We start from the raw sequence: 17503 nt of genomic DNA on the forward strand, positions 1-17503 counted from the left end.
CTTCTTGGTTTTTTACTTCTAGAATATGTCTAACTTTACTCCTTTTTCGAGCAATTATCATTTGTTTTTATCAATTCTCGTCCAAAACCAAGTTTTCTCTTGAAATAATCAATAAACACATGAAAGTTAAGTATTTCGTTTATAAAATGGGTAATTAGTACAAAAAAACCTTACATTTCAATGTTATTGTGAAAAATTTTCCTATATTTTATTTTTTGACATTTTCATTCCTACTTTCATCTTTCATGACGGAAATTATCCTCTTCATCTAATTTCTCAATAAAAAATATAAAACGACAAATATACCCTCCTATTTAAATGAAAAGAGAAAAGAAAATTTAAAGAACAAATTGCAATATTTTCAAACTATTTAAAAATGTGCAAATGAGTCCAAATAAATTATTAAAAGCTTAATTAGCACAAATCATTCCTACATTTTAATATTATTGTGCAAAACGTCTCTACCTTTCATTTTTTTGACATTTTTACCCTTATTTTAACATTTCATTGCAAAAATTATCATTTTCATCTATTTTCTCAATTAAAAGCTATAAAATAATAAATATACTCTCCTCTCTAAATAAAACAAAAAATAAAGAAAAGAAAAATAATGAACAAATTGCAACTATGCTTAAATTTTTCAAAAAAGTACAAATAAATTCAAAATAAATAATTAAAAAAATAAATCGATTTTTTCTTTTTTCTTTTTAATTATTTATTTTTAATTTTTTTTGTACTTTTTGAAAATTTTGGGAATATAGTTGTAATTTGCATTTTTTGTTCTTTTCTTTATTTTGTTTTATTTAAATAGGATGGTATATTGATCATTTTACAGGTTTTATTTGAAAAAATGAATGAAAATAACAATTTTCGCAATGAAATGTGAAAATAAGGATGAAAATACCAAAAAATGAAAGGTAGGTAGGGACGTTTTGTGTTAATTATCATTTCAGTAATTTATTTGCACTCATTTGCATTTTTCTAAGCCTCGTTTGGCCTCCATTAAATTTCATTTCGTTTTTCTCTCTTATTTTCAACTACACATCTTCCATAAAAAATATTACACATAAATCGAAAAATTTTCCTCCTTTTTCAACCACTTATTTTTCAAAAAAACAATATTCCACCTATTTTTATTTCAAAAAATGGGGGCTAAACGAGGGCTAACTGTTTGGGAGTGTGATTGCAATTTATTTTTTAATTTTTCTCTACTTTCTTTCTTTATATAGGAAGGTATATTTATTATTTTCCATATTTCTATTGAGAAGTTGGATGAAATGGATGATTTCCACAATGAAAGTTGAAAATAAGGGTGAAAATGTCAAAAAAGAAAAGAACGTTTTACACAATAACATTAATAGGTAGTGTGTGTGTATGTGTGTGTGTGTGTGTATAAAAGATGTAGCCATTTAACTCTTGATTTCATAGCTTTGACGCGGTGTTAGGCTGTTTAATGGAACAATAATTGCATCTCCAATACAAAAATGGATTAATTATTGATTCGAAGAGGGGAGTCGAACTAGACATATGTATTTGAACGGTTCTAAATCAACTCTTGTAGATGTTTTGACGATTGATTTTGGAATTCGATTGAATCTAAGATGAGCGCTCGTGAGCTACATGTACAAGATAGAATGTAGGGAAAGAGTGAAGATGAATTATAAGAAATTACAAATTTATTAATGAAGATAAATTATAAAAAGTTTTAAGTGGCTTCTACAAGTGAATGATGTGATACACATTCCTCATCTTTTTTCTTACCACGTGAATATTTTGAGATAGTTGGATACCATTTTTAATGCAATTCAAGATTCCATTGAAGCTCTAAAAAGACCGCTTCGACGTGACCTTTCCTCGATGGAATATAAAGAATTAAAAGCACTGAGAGCAACGCCGGAGAGCGGTGGCCCACGTCCACAGGCCAGGACAATGTCATAATCTGACATCTGTCAACATAGTATGACCAATCATGTTCACAATCTTGACTATTACTTTGTAAGTCAAATTTAAATATAGAATTAAGCCAAACGATCATAAAGGTTGACACAAGGATTCATCGTGCTCTCACATGGTCGAGGTGGGTCACGCTTGAATTTAAAATTCTCGACCCCTCATGTATGTGTATACAATCATCCTTGCGGTCATTCCTACGGTTTGTGTAGCTCGATCCTTAAATATATGGCCCTAAGATATTTTTTTCTCACGTCATTTACCTATTGTTGCTTTATGCAATCCAATGGAAAGGGTCACAAGATATTCATTTTTTTCTTTCTATAAGCCATTCTTCTTTTAAAAACTCAATGCCAACTTTACTAAGGTAAATCACTATGTACATCGTGTGAAATAAATTTTAGAGTATAATCAATTCTGGTAGTAAAGATTGCGCTTGAGGTATTGAAGGATGCCAATTTATAGGTCACTATGTTCCCTTCTCTAGACATGAAATGATACGAACCATGAAGAAATGCTACAATATCAAATAATGACTAGCATTCAAAGATTGCAGTCAGTTTGAAAATGATCGAGTGATATTGCTTGTTTGGTTCGAACTGAAGAATCTCTTAGATATAATTAAAATGGTTTTTGTTCTATCTTCAATTCTTTGCAATGGAAGCCAATAACTCAACAATGGTGACAATTCAAATTTTTTGACCAACTATACAATGTTGAAAAATACTAAAAAAAATTCAAGTATCTCCCCCTGTATATAAACTAAGTAGTCATCGATGATTTTTTTTTTTGTTTATTTATGACTTAAATAAACCCTAATTTCCAAGTTTAGACATGTTTCTTGTCCACTTTTCTCATTTTATTTATGATTTATTGTTGAAATATTGAATATAAAAACTTTTCTCTTCATAATCTAATGAACTTCAAGGTTTTAATAAATTATAATGCACAAAAGAGTGTCACTTCCAATGCTGAATGAATCCCATAACCCTATTTAATACCTTGTAGACTGTAATGAAGTGCATGTCGTGAAAATCAATTGATGAATGCATCCAACATCATGGGTGCCCCATAATCTTATGACTTATAAATCATAATTCAAATGTCTTTATCATTTTCGCCAAATACATGCACCCAAAGGATTGAGGGGATAAGCCTACACAGGGACGGATCCAAGTTTAAATTCAAGACCGGATTAAAAAAATTTCAAGTCGAACTAATACGCGAAAAAACAAATTTACTCATTAAAAATCTGTTTTTACAAAAAAAAAAAAAAAAAAAAAAAAAAGAGGGAAATTTACCCTAAAAAGATTTTAATTGGACCAGGTGAGGGGGGACTACAGCCCGCTAGTCCCCCGCCCCCTCCCCGCCCCTTAAATCCGTCCTTGCCTACATAGCCACTGAATTTTCTTTTTATATATTTAATTATTTGGGTTTTTTAAAGTATTCGAAATATGAATTAATTGCCTTAGTATTATTAGAATTGTAGTCTATTTAACGAATTGAGTTGTGGCTATTGTCGTTTCACAGACTCTTTTTTGATAATTAAATAATATTCAGATAGAATGATTTCAATTTAAGTTTCATTTATAATTTACGACTATATGAAGTTGTTTTCTTTAAAAAATGAATAGCTTACAATAATTTAGGCTGTTTGGTCATTCAATCATGGAAACTTCGATAAGATATAAAAATTATTAAAATTTAGAAAAAGAAAGAGGAAAGCATTGAAAAAATTACCATGTCCCTCCTATGTCTTAAAACGGTAAATTTTGACTAAATTATGTTAGATTCGACGAAAACATAAGAAAAATTAAACTGCGATTTGAATTTCATTCCAAAATATGTTTGAAAATTGTATTCAACGTTAATAGCACAAAATTTCTATTCTTACTTTAGATTTTGAAAATTGAGTCCCCACTGACGTACTACGTCCAATCATATGTTAAAACCAGCATTCTAAAATGCACACATATATTTGGGACATTTTCAAAAAGTTCAGCATATGGGGTATGCACGGGATAATATGGTCAACAATTTCAATGATCACATGTGCATGCTTATACGCCAAAATACTCACATATTTGTGTTAAAAATTGTATCCAAATTAATATAAAAATGTTCACCCCATTTTTATAACTATAAAAAAAAAAAAAAAATAATTATGACCAAATCACCTAAATCTATAAATTATATAAATCAATCTATAAGGTTTTGACGTGTTGAAAAATCAAAATAATCATTTTTTAAATTTGAAGACTATGTATAATTCGAATAATGCATTATTTATTTATTAATCAGTTTATAATAATATTAAAAAAATGCATAACTACGCATATGCTTCACATAGGTATAAATATGCTCGTAATGCTTGATGCTCGATCGAAATAAATTATCACGTATTATGCATTTTAGAACATTGGTTAAAACATCTCATGCCTCTCATTCGAATATGATACATTGTTTTAAAGAATCATGCTTGTTGTACAATGATTTTTATAACAAGTTTGACAACATGCTACGTGACAGGTTATCATTGGACAATTTGGAAAAATACTTTATCTTTTCCATCAATATTTTTTTAACACCTACACCATTGTCAAACATGTTGTACAAATCCATTGTACAAATGTCTTATTCCCTAATCTTTTCCCCTCTTTCTCTTCCCAACTTTTGAGCAATCCGTGTCCGAACCACCCTTCCCCATGTAGTCGGTAGGGATGCAATGGGGGGTCATGGTTGGGACTGGGTTCTCCATTATCATCCCCACACATCGGGAATTTTCAGGAAGGAAGGTAATAGCAGGGCGGGCAGTGATTAAAAAAATTATTATTTTTCTTCTCATTTAATTAATTGATTAATTAATTTTAATATATTTTTAAACTTAATTTAAATTGAAAATATAAAAATAAAAATTTTCAGTATGAATTTGGGGTATTCAAGTCGGAAAATCCTCATCCCATTCGGGTAGGGACAATGTGGTGCAGGGAATTTTGCCCTCTTTAGTGGCCTGTCTACCCATTCCTCATCTCTCTTTTCCATCACGACTCGCCTTTCGCCAGCATCTCTTACCTTTTGTAGTGACAAAGGCAGGGTGGGGAACTAGACGATTTGGAGATATGTTGGGTGGGGAACTAGACGATTTGGAGATATGTTTAGCAGGAATGAAGATTTTATTTATTTATTTATTTATTTTAATAATTTTGAATTTTTAATCTTAGAAAACGATCGTTTAATTGTTCTTTTATTTACTATTTCTGGTCACTTGCTAAGGAATCAATTGATAGTTATTAAATATTACAAAGTTATAGGTTTCAGTTCAAGATGTCACATATCGTATGGAGTGTTTTGGCTTTTGAGTGTTAGGATTCTAATCGACTTGCATTACTCGATAATATGATGCCAACAACTTTTTCCCAGGCTTAAAAGAAAAAAGAAAAGATTTATTTTTAATTTTTTGAGAACAAAGGTGTCATTTAGTTTGGCTCCCCCACTAATATTAAACTTATGGTGCGTTTGATTATCAATATTTTTCATGGAAAATATTTTTTTCATCCAAATTTCTACTTTTGTGCTATTTGATTGACATTTTTTCATGCAAAACATTTTCCTACTTTTGGTCACGTGATAATATTTTCAACAAATATAAAGAAAATATTTTCTTTAGGGAAATATGATTTTATTTTCCACGGAATTCTCTCTCTCTCTCTCATCTACCAACCAATAAAAAATGAGTAAGTATAATATTTTTTAGATTGAATATTAAATCAATCAAATATATTTAATTGATAAAAAATTTCCATGCAAATAAGTTCTAGACAATTGAATTGTCTAGAATTTATTTTCTTTCCATACAAATTTCATGTTTGTAATTAAACGCACCCTTAGAGATGGGCCATAAGAAAAATACATTCTTGGTTAACATTCATTTTTGTATTTAAAAAAACTTGTAATTATCCATATATTTTCTTCTGTAGTGATTCAGACAATAGCAAATTGTCGTGACAAGAAGAGTTGAAAAGATAATTATCAAGGGCCATTACACGCTCACATTATTTGTGACTTGTTCCCTATCATCAGACAAACTAAACATCAGACCCCTCAGCCAACTAATTGACAACAATTACTCATGGCTTAGAGGGGTCCAACAATTTTATTTTCTTTAATTATTTACCTAAATTTTAAAAATAAAAAAATACCGTGCCATCTAGAGAGCGAGGCTCGGAATAGCTCGTCTTTCTGGCCACTACATGGCGTCCATGTCTAGAGATGCTTCCAAATAAGAGTTGAACCGTCGGATTTACCTAATTTGTAAAAAAAGGTTGAACCCCAACCTTAAAGGCCCCCATCGTCCCGCCCCTAGAGTATCAAGAGGGAGGTAAATTGTGGGATGTGCCCCAACAGGCTAGGGAACAAGAGTTTGCCTGTACACTGGTGTCCACAAAAAGTCCAATCCATATCTCAGGAATCGAACCCTCATACTGCGGCTACCAGCAAGGTTGAGACTATCTCACTTTTATCCTTTGCACCATTGGATTATGGGGTTACCTAATTTGTACATCTAAGCGAAACCTATTGAGCTTATATCTTATATTCATTTTCTTGGATAGTTTAGTCTTACTTCAGAAATAAGTATTTATAAACTTCATGAACAAGTCAACAGGTTTCTTCTCCTGAATCATTAGTCATTATGGACTGCATATGGGACACAATATTGTTTATAAACCTATAATTAAAAATCATCTACAGATGGCTAAAAAGATTAAAAAATCCATTTTTTGACTCATAATTCATCTCATCGAAAGCTCAAGCTGACAAAATAAGAATGTTATTAGGCACATGGCCTAGGACAGGATGTTTATTATAATCTTGTTGACTTGACTGAGTATATTGACTAAAATTGATATTTGTGTTGATTGACTTATAGAGAGGGGTTTTCTTGATTAGATATTTATTCAATTTTGATGGAAAAATATTTGAAAAGCCATAAAAAGTTATATACAGATATTGTGTCTAGGGAAATGCATTAAAATTACCCATGAATAGAACTTTTCCATACTATATGGAAAAATAGGTAAATCAAAGGTTTTGTCTAAAGAAATTGCATGAAAAAACTGATGATAAATATGTTATACATGCTTATTCAGAAGTTGAAACTTGACAAAATATTGCTAGTTGGGTAGATATCTACTAAGCCCCCGTTTGGCCCCCCATTTTTTCAAATTAAAATGGGTAGAATAGTATTTATTTATTTATTTTGGAAGAATGAATGGTTAAAAAAGAATGATTTTTTTTTATCTACGTGTAATATTATTTTATGGAAGATTGTGTGATTGAGAATATGAGAGAGAAAAATGAAATTTAATTTAATAGTGACCAAATAGGGGCTAAATTTAGGATAATTATATCAATTGTAGGAAAAAATTCCAAGTTTAAGTTAACTGATATGAAGAAATGCGATTTTGAACGTTACTGGAGCTAATTCAGAGCAAGCAAAAATCAACTGGATTACACTTGATCAACAAGAACTAAGAGAGCAATAAGAGTAAATTCATAAGTTCTGGGAGCTAAATCCTACATTTGAGAAGTTCGAGAATTAATTGTAAACTTTCGGGACTTGAAAATGGTCAATTTCAAATGATTGTGGACAAGGAGAATCAAAGTGCAAATATTTAAAAATGAAGGATCTGTGGTGCAAATAAAGGACAAACTAAACTAGTGAGAAAATTCGGGAACCTACATAGAGGATGAAAATAGGGAACCTTGCATTCACAAGGCTCCTATAATGTGATCGCAAGGGGGTATAATGTTCACTAGCAAGAAATATATCAACAAGGCTCCTATAATGTGACCGCACACTTGCATTAACACCTGAGCTTTGCTACCGCTTTTTATAACAACTACGACTACCACGAACTTGAATCATAGTGAATTTCCTTTTTCTGAATTGTTGATTCGAGTCCAACTCATGCCAAGGTCTTGGTCATCTCGATGTCTTGATGCCTCTATTTTCTTGTTAGACATCACAACACTTACTACCATGCAATCGTAATGTAGTTCCCGACATACATATTCAAGGGGGGAAGTTGAGGAGAAGCTTTTAGATACATATTCTTTATATGCTTTAGAGAAGCTTTTAATAAAAAAGGCATATTGTTACATAAAATTTATGCAATTACTTAGAGTTTGAAGGAGATTGATCAAGGAGTATTAGAGATTCAAGATTTTAAAATTGTTTTTTATCGTCTTTCCACATGTTAATTTTGAGCGATGTTGTATCGATACAATTGATGTCATACGATGCTCAGATAATTATATAGACACTACGATAACAACAAATCGTATATTATGAAATATTGATATTAATTTTCAATTTTTAAACTAAAATTTGTTTGATTTAAATGATTGTTAGGGCCTTTAACAATTTTCAACTAATTGTCCAGTAGTTGAATAGATTTGTGATTTCTATTTATATTATAGAGAAGGAATACAAACTATATTATATTTGTTCGCATGATCTTATGAATATTCTTGTGATTTAATGAATCTTCATGTTTTCACATCCTTTTTATAGATACGATAGAGTCATACGTGAGGATGCGTTTAATTCTATTCAAGAGTTATTATTAATAAGGTAGGAACTTTGATCTTCAAATTTAATTATGTATCAAATAATAAAATTGATATTACAATCGATGAATATGGGGTAATTCAAGATTCTAGTGTTCCATTACTTAAGTATTTATAACCGCTTTTTAATTAGCTTGTTAATTTGATAATTAAATTAGTTATAGGTGTAATTAACAAATATAAATCGTTCATTTTATTTTGTTATTTGATTAAAGTTAGTATTAATTGAAAATCTAATTAGGAATGACAAAAAAATTCGCTCAATTCTATATCCACGGGGCCCCGCCTTAATGGGATGGGAATTACCTAGCCTAACCGAGTAAACAGGGCAGGGTTATTGCCCTCAAGTGGGTATGAGGTGAGTATTAGAAACATAGTCCCTGCTTTGTTTAAAATTAATTTCAAATTTAAATTTTTTATCAAATAAAAATATTTATCATTTTTTAAAGAGAATGTGAGTTGTTCTTAACCAATAGGAAAGCAAAAGTAATAATATTTACTAATTATAGACAAAAAATAAAAGCAATCAATAAATAAATAATAAAATAAATGGGCAATAAATGCCCGCCCCTATTCGATCCCTGCCTGAACCAGTCCCATCCTATCTCACTTTAATTGAGTACGGAGATGGGACAAGGTGACAAAAATACCAAAAGGAATGAGGGTGGAAATGGTTGACCCGTTCCGTTGCCATCCTTAAATCTAATTGAATATTTGTTCTACTAGAAACAGTACTTGGACTCTCGTCCATTTTATTATTTGTCACGATACTGTCAATTTAAAGGATTTGAGCACAACAACTGACATATGTATTGTTCGTATGATTTCTTCTTCCAACGTTTGAATATAGTAGTTTTAACATAACCCATTTATCCGTTTAGTTATATTCAAATTTTATGGACAAAGAATAGTATCATTCAATAAATTGAAAGTAAGTAGGATTGATTAAGGTTATGGTTGACATTCATTTGTTTATATATTCCAATAAACTAAAAGTAGGTACATAATGATTTGATCTCCACCTTTAACATATTTGGACAATGTACTGAATAGTAACACAACCCATTTATCCGTTTTAACATATTCAAATTTTATGGACAAAGAATAGTGTCATTCAATAACTTGAAAGTAAGTAGGATTGATTAAGGCTATGGTTGACATTCATTTGTTTATATATTCCAATAAACTAAAAGTAGGTACATAATGATTTGATCTCCACCTTTAACATATTTGGACAATGTACTGAATAGTAACACAATATATCCTTTTTTTTTTTAATTGACGGGGGCACCCGCAGCCGCTACCTTTTGGGTGCGCACTGGGTAAACCTTCAGGTTCACGCAATAGCCTGCAAATGACGCCAGTCAGGTAAATTGCACTAGACAAGCCCTGTGCTACAGGCTCGACCGAGAGAGTGTTGGTAGGGGAATCGAACTCATGGCCAAAGGCATCTGCGCTCACCTACTCTACTAACTCGACCATCCCATGAGAGGCTATCTTCTTCATTGTACATTGCGATGCTCATATAGAGTATTGTAAACAAAACTTGCAGTTTAGCATGTTAAATACATTCAGATTATTATAACGATCTCCAATTTAGTGTTTGGTCCTGTCCCTCCCGACCCGCAACATTTTTAAAATTTTCAGCATTTTCAAAGTATTTTTCAATAAATACAAGATGTATATATATTTTGTCCCTTCAATATTTTTCGCCTCCACATAAAGATCTTGGCTCTGCCGTTGAGTATTGTCAAGAGAGTCTATTGACCCCAAAAAATGCATGAGTCCACGTGAGGATGTGGCCGGAATTCTGTTGACACATTTTTTGGGGTCAACTGATTCAAATAATAAAAACGGAAAGTAGAGACTGGTGAAGTTACAAAGAAAGAAAAAAAAGGGTCTAAAGCTTGTTTGGGATAAAATTTGGATTTTTTACGCAACCCAGCCGTTTTTGCCTTGTTTAAATCAGGTTTAAAAATGGTCGAGCAGGTTTCTGGTTAAAGCGTTAAAAAACCACAGGGCATAAGAAGGGGTTAGGATTTAAATAGAGATGGAATATTAGCAAAGGAATATAGTGTTTATATATGTAAAGAACTTTCTTTGTTTGGAGTCCTTTTAGAATACGAAAGTTTCTTTAATCGCACCATGTCAATGTGCCTTCTACTTCCTTCTTTTCCTTGCAAACTGCTTTAATTCTGTCTTTACTTATTTGATCACGAATTCGGTTTAATTTCATGGCGTTTCTGCTCGTAGACAATTTACCACACAACAATTGCAGATTTCGAACTGCGATTAAGGCCTTGGTGCTTCTGCTTATATTAGCCGGCCTTATTTCGACTCTGCTAATGGTAAAAGGCTTCTTGATACCTTATTCGTGCGAAATAGTCCTCTCGAGTCTAGTGGGACTTTGGAAGTCTTGCAAATGCTTCTTGTCTTCTCCTCTTTACGTATGTATAATCATCAACTTCATGGTTTTGTTGATAGCAGCTTCTTCCAGTCTACAACGACACGAAACTGATAATCATGATGGTATTGTTGATGTTGACGAGGATATGAATATCGATAAATCTCCCTTTGTATCACCACTAGCTCCACAGCAGCCACCATCGCCACCTCCTCAGATTAAGAACCAAAACCAGCCACGAGATGTGACTGAAGTAGAAGCGTCAAAACCAAGAACAAAAGCAAAGAAGACTACATATCAAGATGATCGTAGTCCACAAATTTGGCAAGATGTTATAGATCAAATTTGTGTTGATAAAAGAGATGAGGAGTTTCCATCAGGATCATTTTCTAATGAAGCTTTAGTAGAAACATCAGAAAGAGACATGGGAGAAGAGAAAGAGGCACGATTAGAAAATAATCATGAAGAAGAAGATACTATGGACGCAACATGGAGGGCAATTACGGGTGAAGGAAAAGAGAAGGCTACAAAGAAGCAACTGAAAAAGAGTGAGACGTGGAACGTTGCACCACCGATGAGGGCAGTGGCAGTGCAAAGCCACGACTTGGAGGAATTGTTGCAATCAATTCCAGCATCATGGAAGGAGCTAAGGAAATCAGAGACATTTAACGATGCTATTTCAATAAGGAAAAGAGGTGGCTTAAGGAGAGATCCTTCAATGAGTGGGGATGAATTGAACCACCAAGCTGAGGCCTTCATCAATAAGTTCAATGAGAGTATACGGTTACAAAGGCAAGAATCTGATCAGCGATTCAAAGATATGATCAACCGAGGATTGTAGAGCTTGTTTGGCACCTATGGATAGCTACCACGAGTTCAACAAACAAGATTTTAGCTTCTCTTTGTTCATGTCAAGTACTATCTAATCCTACATACCAAACATGTTTATAACCCTCTAATACCACCCTGCATCACATAAATTTTTCCGTTCCTTTCATCAGATGACATTATCTACTTTTTTAACTACCTGTACATTGTGTATGCATTTCAATCATCAAGATTGCAGAATCTTTTTATATTAATGTACTACATATAATTGATGTTTAGAAATGCTTATTATATATTAAAATAATTTCTGAAGGTATTGATATTCTTGGCTCCCTTTACTATTCAAGTAGGTACTCTATGAGCTAAGCATCTTTATAACTGCCCACCAAGCAACGGATTTTCATTTGGAAGAACGACGTTTCAACAAAAGCATCCATGGTCATTAGAGTAGAAGATAGTCGAATTTTTTCTGGGATGGTTTATTAGTAAGCAGAATGTCATTTTACTGGTATAGTAGTACCAAATTAGGGAGGATGCTTCCTTTTTGGCCTTTTCTCTTTGTTGTGTACTATTGGCATGTTTGGTAAGCATAGTGGACATCACTACTCTATAGCTTTATGGGACAAACTAGGGAAGAAGGTATATAATTGAACATAGTGATCTTAAAAATTTAAGCTAACCATCTTCTAGACCAAGTTATTCTGACCGAAAAATGATTTTTTGGAGATTCAAATCCCAGAATCATTCATGAATTCGACCTTGAACCACACAAGATCCCATTCCTTCCAAGAGTGAATGGCCCAATCATTGTTAGTTTTTTCTTTTGTTGCAGTCCCAAAGATCGTTTCATTTTGTAGGCTATCCTGTCAGCTTTATTTTGTTTTTATTATTCTCAATCATTAAAAACAAAGGAAGTCGCTATTTTTATCCAATATTTTTTTTTCTATCCACCTTTTTTTTTAATTATATATTACATTTTAATCTTATGAAAATTTACTAAACTAGACAAGATTAAATTCATATAAAATCTATAAAACTAAATTCATCCACTAATAATCTATATTCATTAAATGCTTTTGGACATTTTACATTACATTTAGACTTTATGTTTAACTAAAACCTTAATATTCATAAAACGACTTCTTCAACTAAAGTCAAAACAAATAATGGAAGCGACATCATTAGAACAAATACATAAGAATACTTTGATAAGATAAGGGTAGTGTTTGGGGATAAAATAAAATAACTTGATGAGATGTAAAATTAGATTGATGTGTCAATTTTTCATTGAGGGGATAGTCATGGACACGAATTTGACGATAGCATATCTATAAATTTATTTTCAAGAACATAAAGGAAACTATCGCCAAAGGTTGAATGGTAAGCAGTATTACAACACATGGGCACACGAATAATTGAAGAGTACACATAATTTTGAATTTTCATATGCATACATATATACATTCATTCAGAAACAGATATACAAAATCATTGTTTAAAGAACATTGATGTCAACAACTGGGGCATCCAGTTTATATCGATGAACGGTGTGGAAGGGACAAGAGAGAGTGAGCAAGGATAATTTAAAAAAAAAAAAAAAAAAATTAAAATCAAGCACAACCTATCACTAAGAAGGCAACAATCATTTTATAGTTGATGATTCACAAAATCCTACGTTAAATATATCTTCGAGAAGTATAAAATTAATCATTGTAATATGGATATATTTAGATTGAAATAAATATATAAAAATGGTATAGATATATATTGTTGTTTAAATGTTCATAATACATGGTGCCAGCAGTGGTTGATTTTTGGCCCAAATCTGTGGCCCAAATTGATGATTCAACAAACTGAAGGATCTAGAATTTGGAAATACGTTTCTTTGTTCAATACACCTTTAGTTGAAATGGCACTTTTGCTGGATTGTTGATATGTGTCAGATCTTGCATCATTAGATGATATAATTGGCTATGTCTCATATGAATAGATGCCGATGACTTTAGGGTTTCATTCCGAGATATTCTAAGTAGTTTTTCTCTCTCGTGCATTTCATCTTCTCTGTTTGTTCTTGATGATTCTCTATGAAATTCTGAGTGTTGTTTAAGAGAAAGATATGGGTGAAATTCTTGTGTGAGTTTGCACTGGATGAGAAGTTATTGTATATTGCGAGAGATTTGAGAACTTCGAATTCTTGTAACTGAAACTTTGAATTTTGGCTGGTACTAGTGGATTTGAGCTTAATCCTAATGGATGCTTAATGGGGGACTAAACGTTAGAAGTGGTTGCTGAACCTCCGGGACCTTTGGCAAAAAAATCCTTCGTGTTCTTTTACTTTCTGGTTATTTTTGTTTGAGTTCTTTAGTTTTGAAATGAAGAGTGACAAAGATTAAAGTAATTCTGGACCTATAGTGGTATCAGAGCTTGGAAATATCTTTTTATTTTTATTTATTTTCAAATATTTTAAGAAAACTCTGATCTACTTGGAATAGACAATGTTCGAAAGTTAACTTTTTAGGAATATTGTATAGTGGGGAAACAAGTTAGATTGCCTTTTAAGGCTGGCATACACAAGTCCCAAAATGTGCTAGAATATATACATAGCCTGTCCCTATACCTATAGTATCTGGTTATAGATATTATCTTCTTATTATATATGATTATTTAAGAAAGGCCTGAATTTTCTTACTAAAATCTAAATCTGACACCTTTACAATCTTTAAAGAGTGAAATACATTAATTAAAAATCAAAGTGGTAAGAAGATTAAGATTTTAGGAATGAAAATGGACTTGAATTCTACAACACTAATTTGACAAATATTGCAATAAACAAGGAATTTTGGATACAAAACTGTGACCTATACTGCCTAACAAGATGGAATTGCTGAGAAATTGAATAGAACCATTCTTGAAAGGACAAGATGCATGCTGATTAATTAGGCTTGCCCAAAATATTCCTGGGAGAAGCAATAAAGACTGCTTGCTATTTGATAAATAGATGTCCCCCCAGTTCTCTAAATCATAAAGTTCCTCAGTAGGTTTGATTAGGATCAATGCTTGATTACTCCTATCTCAAAACTTTTGGATGCGCAGTTTATGCACATCAAAGTGACTCTAAATTGGGTCCTAGATCACTGAACTGTATTTTCTTAAGATATGGAGAAGATGTTAAAAGCTATAGACTGTGGTTAAGGAAGTTAGAAGTTATAAAGTGATAATAAGTAGATCTGTGATTTTAATTAAGATGATTTCTCATGTCTTAGTGACATAACTAGAGAAAATATAGTAGATGATAATTTTATTATCACAGAGATTAACCCTAGTAAGCAAAATATTATTGAGCAAGCTCAATTTGTGGTGGAGTCATTTCAAACAGAACCATAGATCATTCTAGATGATGAAACTCTAGATGATAATCAAGATTTGAATCTTGAACATGATCTGTAGGATTATTAGCTTACCAGGGATAGAGAAACAAGGCAAATAAGACTTCTTTCCAAATTTCAATGTGCAGATTATGTATCTGCCTAATTTGAATCTGATCCCTCTGACATAAAACTACTTTCTTATGAAGAAGCTATTTCTTGTAAGTAAAATTCTAAATGGATTGCAACTATGAAAGATAAAATGAACTCCTTACACAAAAATGAAATCTAGAATTATGTTGAAAAACCTAAAGACTGCAAATTGATTGATCGTAAATGGGGTTACAAGATCAAAAGGGATGAGTTAAAATCAAATGATAAGAGACAGAAGGCATGACTTGTAGCAAAAGGTTTTACTCGAAGAGAATGAATAGACTATACTGAAATACACCTCAATTAGAGTATTGCTTGCCTTTGTAATTCAATTTGACTTAGAGTTAGAACCACTTGATGTGAAGACTGCCTTCATGTATGGTTCTTTAGATGAAACCATATGTATGACTCAATCAAAAGGATTTGAGGTAAAGAAGAAAGAAGACTAAGTGTTTCTTCTGAATAAATCATCATATTGCTTGAAACAGGCCCCAAGCTATGATATAAGAGATTTGATTCTTTTATAAAGGGCCTGAAGTTCAAGAAAACTGAATATGATCCCTATTTTTATTTTAAGAATAATGGAGAATCTGAATTCTTTTATCTCTTTTATAAGTTGATGATATGTACTAACTAGCCATAATTGTAAAAAAGAAAAGTTGAAATCTAAGTTTGAAATGAAAGATTTAGGACGTGTTAGAAAGATTTTAGCATGGAAATAATTAATGGGAAACTATTTTTAATGAAAAAAAATCTTATATTGAAAAATTGGTCAAAGGATTTTTCCTTCATGATGCTAAGCTTGTTAGTATGCCTTTGTCTAGTTGTGTGAAGTTATCTGTTGATCGATCACCTAAAACTGAAGATGAACTTAAAAGCATGCTGAATATGCCATACGCTAGTGCTATTGGATTTGTCATATATGTAATGGTGTGCTCTAGACCTGGTATAGCCTATGCTACAAGTGTATTAAGTAGATTCATGAGTAATCCAAGTGAATTTTATTGGGCATGTATGAAGAACTTGATTAAATATTTGAAAGGTTCATGTTAGTTAGGACTTATGTTTAACACTGATAAAGATGGTCTTAAATTGAGAGGATATGTTGACTCTGATTTTGCTGGAAACATGGATAATAGAAAATCCACAACAACATGCTTTTATGTGATAAATATTACATGCATTAGCTGAAAATTCCAATTTCAAAAATTGGTTGCCTTGTCTTCAATGGAGGTTGAATATGCTGCTGCTACTAAGTCAACAAAGGAAGGTCCATGGTTGAAGGGCTCACTAAATGAATTAGGTCATGTGGAAAATCAGGTGGAGCTATGTTCAGACAATCAAAGTGCCATTTTCTTAAGTAAAAATCCAATTTTTCATGATAGATTGAAGCATATAGATGTTAAATTCCACTTTATTAGAGATATAGTTGACAGGGCTAATATTAAGTTGATCAAAATTCTCCCTAAGGCAAATGCTTCTAATGTAGGTACAAAGGTAATACCACTTAGTAAGTTTTTATACTCTTTGAGATTTTTTAATCTTGAAGTTTGCTAATTTTTCTTTTCTTTGTGAACAGGTAATAAGAGCAAATGAAGTTAAGATGATTAAGTTGGAATCCACTGAAGTACTGTCACGAAGGTGGAGTTTGTAGAGATTAGGTTGTTGAATTTTGTGAGGCCCAAACGTTCATAATACATGGTGCTAGTAGTGGTTGATTTTTGGCCTAAGTCTGTGGCCCAAATTGAATATGGAAAGAGGTTTCTTTGTTCAACACGCTTTTAGTTGAAAAGGTACTTTTGCTGGATTTTTAACATGTGGCAGATCTTGCACCGTTGGATGATATAATTGGCTATATATTATATAAATAGATGCCGCTGTCTTTAAGGTTTCTGTCTGAGATATTCCAAGTAATTTTTCATTCTCATGCATTTCATTTCTCTGTGTGTTCTTAACGATTCTCTCTAAAATTCTGTGTGTTTGAGAGAAAAATATTGGTGAAACTCTTGTGTGAGTTTGCACTGGATGAGAAGATATTGTATATTGCGAGAGATTTGAGAACTTTGTATTCTTGTAACTAAAACTTTTTAATCGTAACGGATGCTCAACGGGAGACTAAGCATTAGAAGAGATCGTTGAACCTCCGAGGCCTTTGGCCAAAAAATCCTTTGTG

General features: G+C 32.1%; 1 protein-coding gene across 1 annotated transcript; it reads left to right on the forward strand.

Annotated features, from left to right (window-relative positions):
* The first annotated feature begins 10814 nt into the window (after window positions 1-10814).
* LOC111372304 lies at window positions 10815-11825 on the forward strand. Its single transcript, XM_022994574.1, has one exon. The coding sequence runs from the start codon at window positions 10815-10817 to the stop codon at window positions 11823-11825; it is 1011 nt and encodes a 336-aa protein (XP_022850342.1).
* Window positions 11826-17503: the final 5678 nt, after the last annotated feature.

Source organism: Olea europaea, chromosome 2 (genome assembly GCF_002742605.1).
Source record: "Olea europaea var. sylvestris chromosome 2, O_europaea_v1, whole genome shotgun sequence".
Taxonomy (NCBI): domain Eukaryota; kingdom Viridiplantae; phylum Streptophyta; class Magnoliopsida; order Lamiales; family Oleaceae; genus Olea; species Olea europaea.

Bases quoted from the DNA above. Each gene is read 5' to 3' on its own strand.
- LOC111372304 (XM_022994574.1), top strand. From the start codon at position 10,815: ATGGCGTTTCTGCTCGTAGACAATTTACCACACAACAATTGCAGATTT.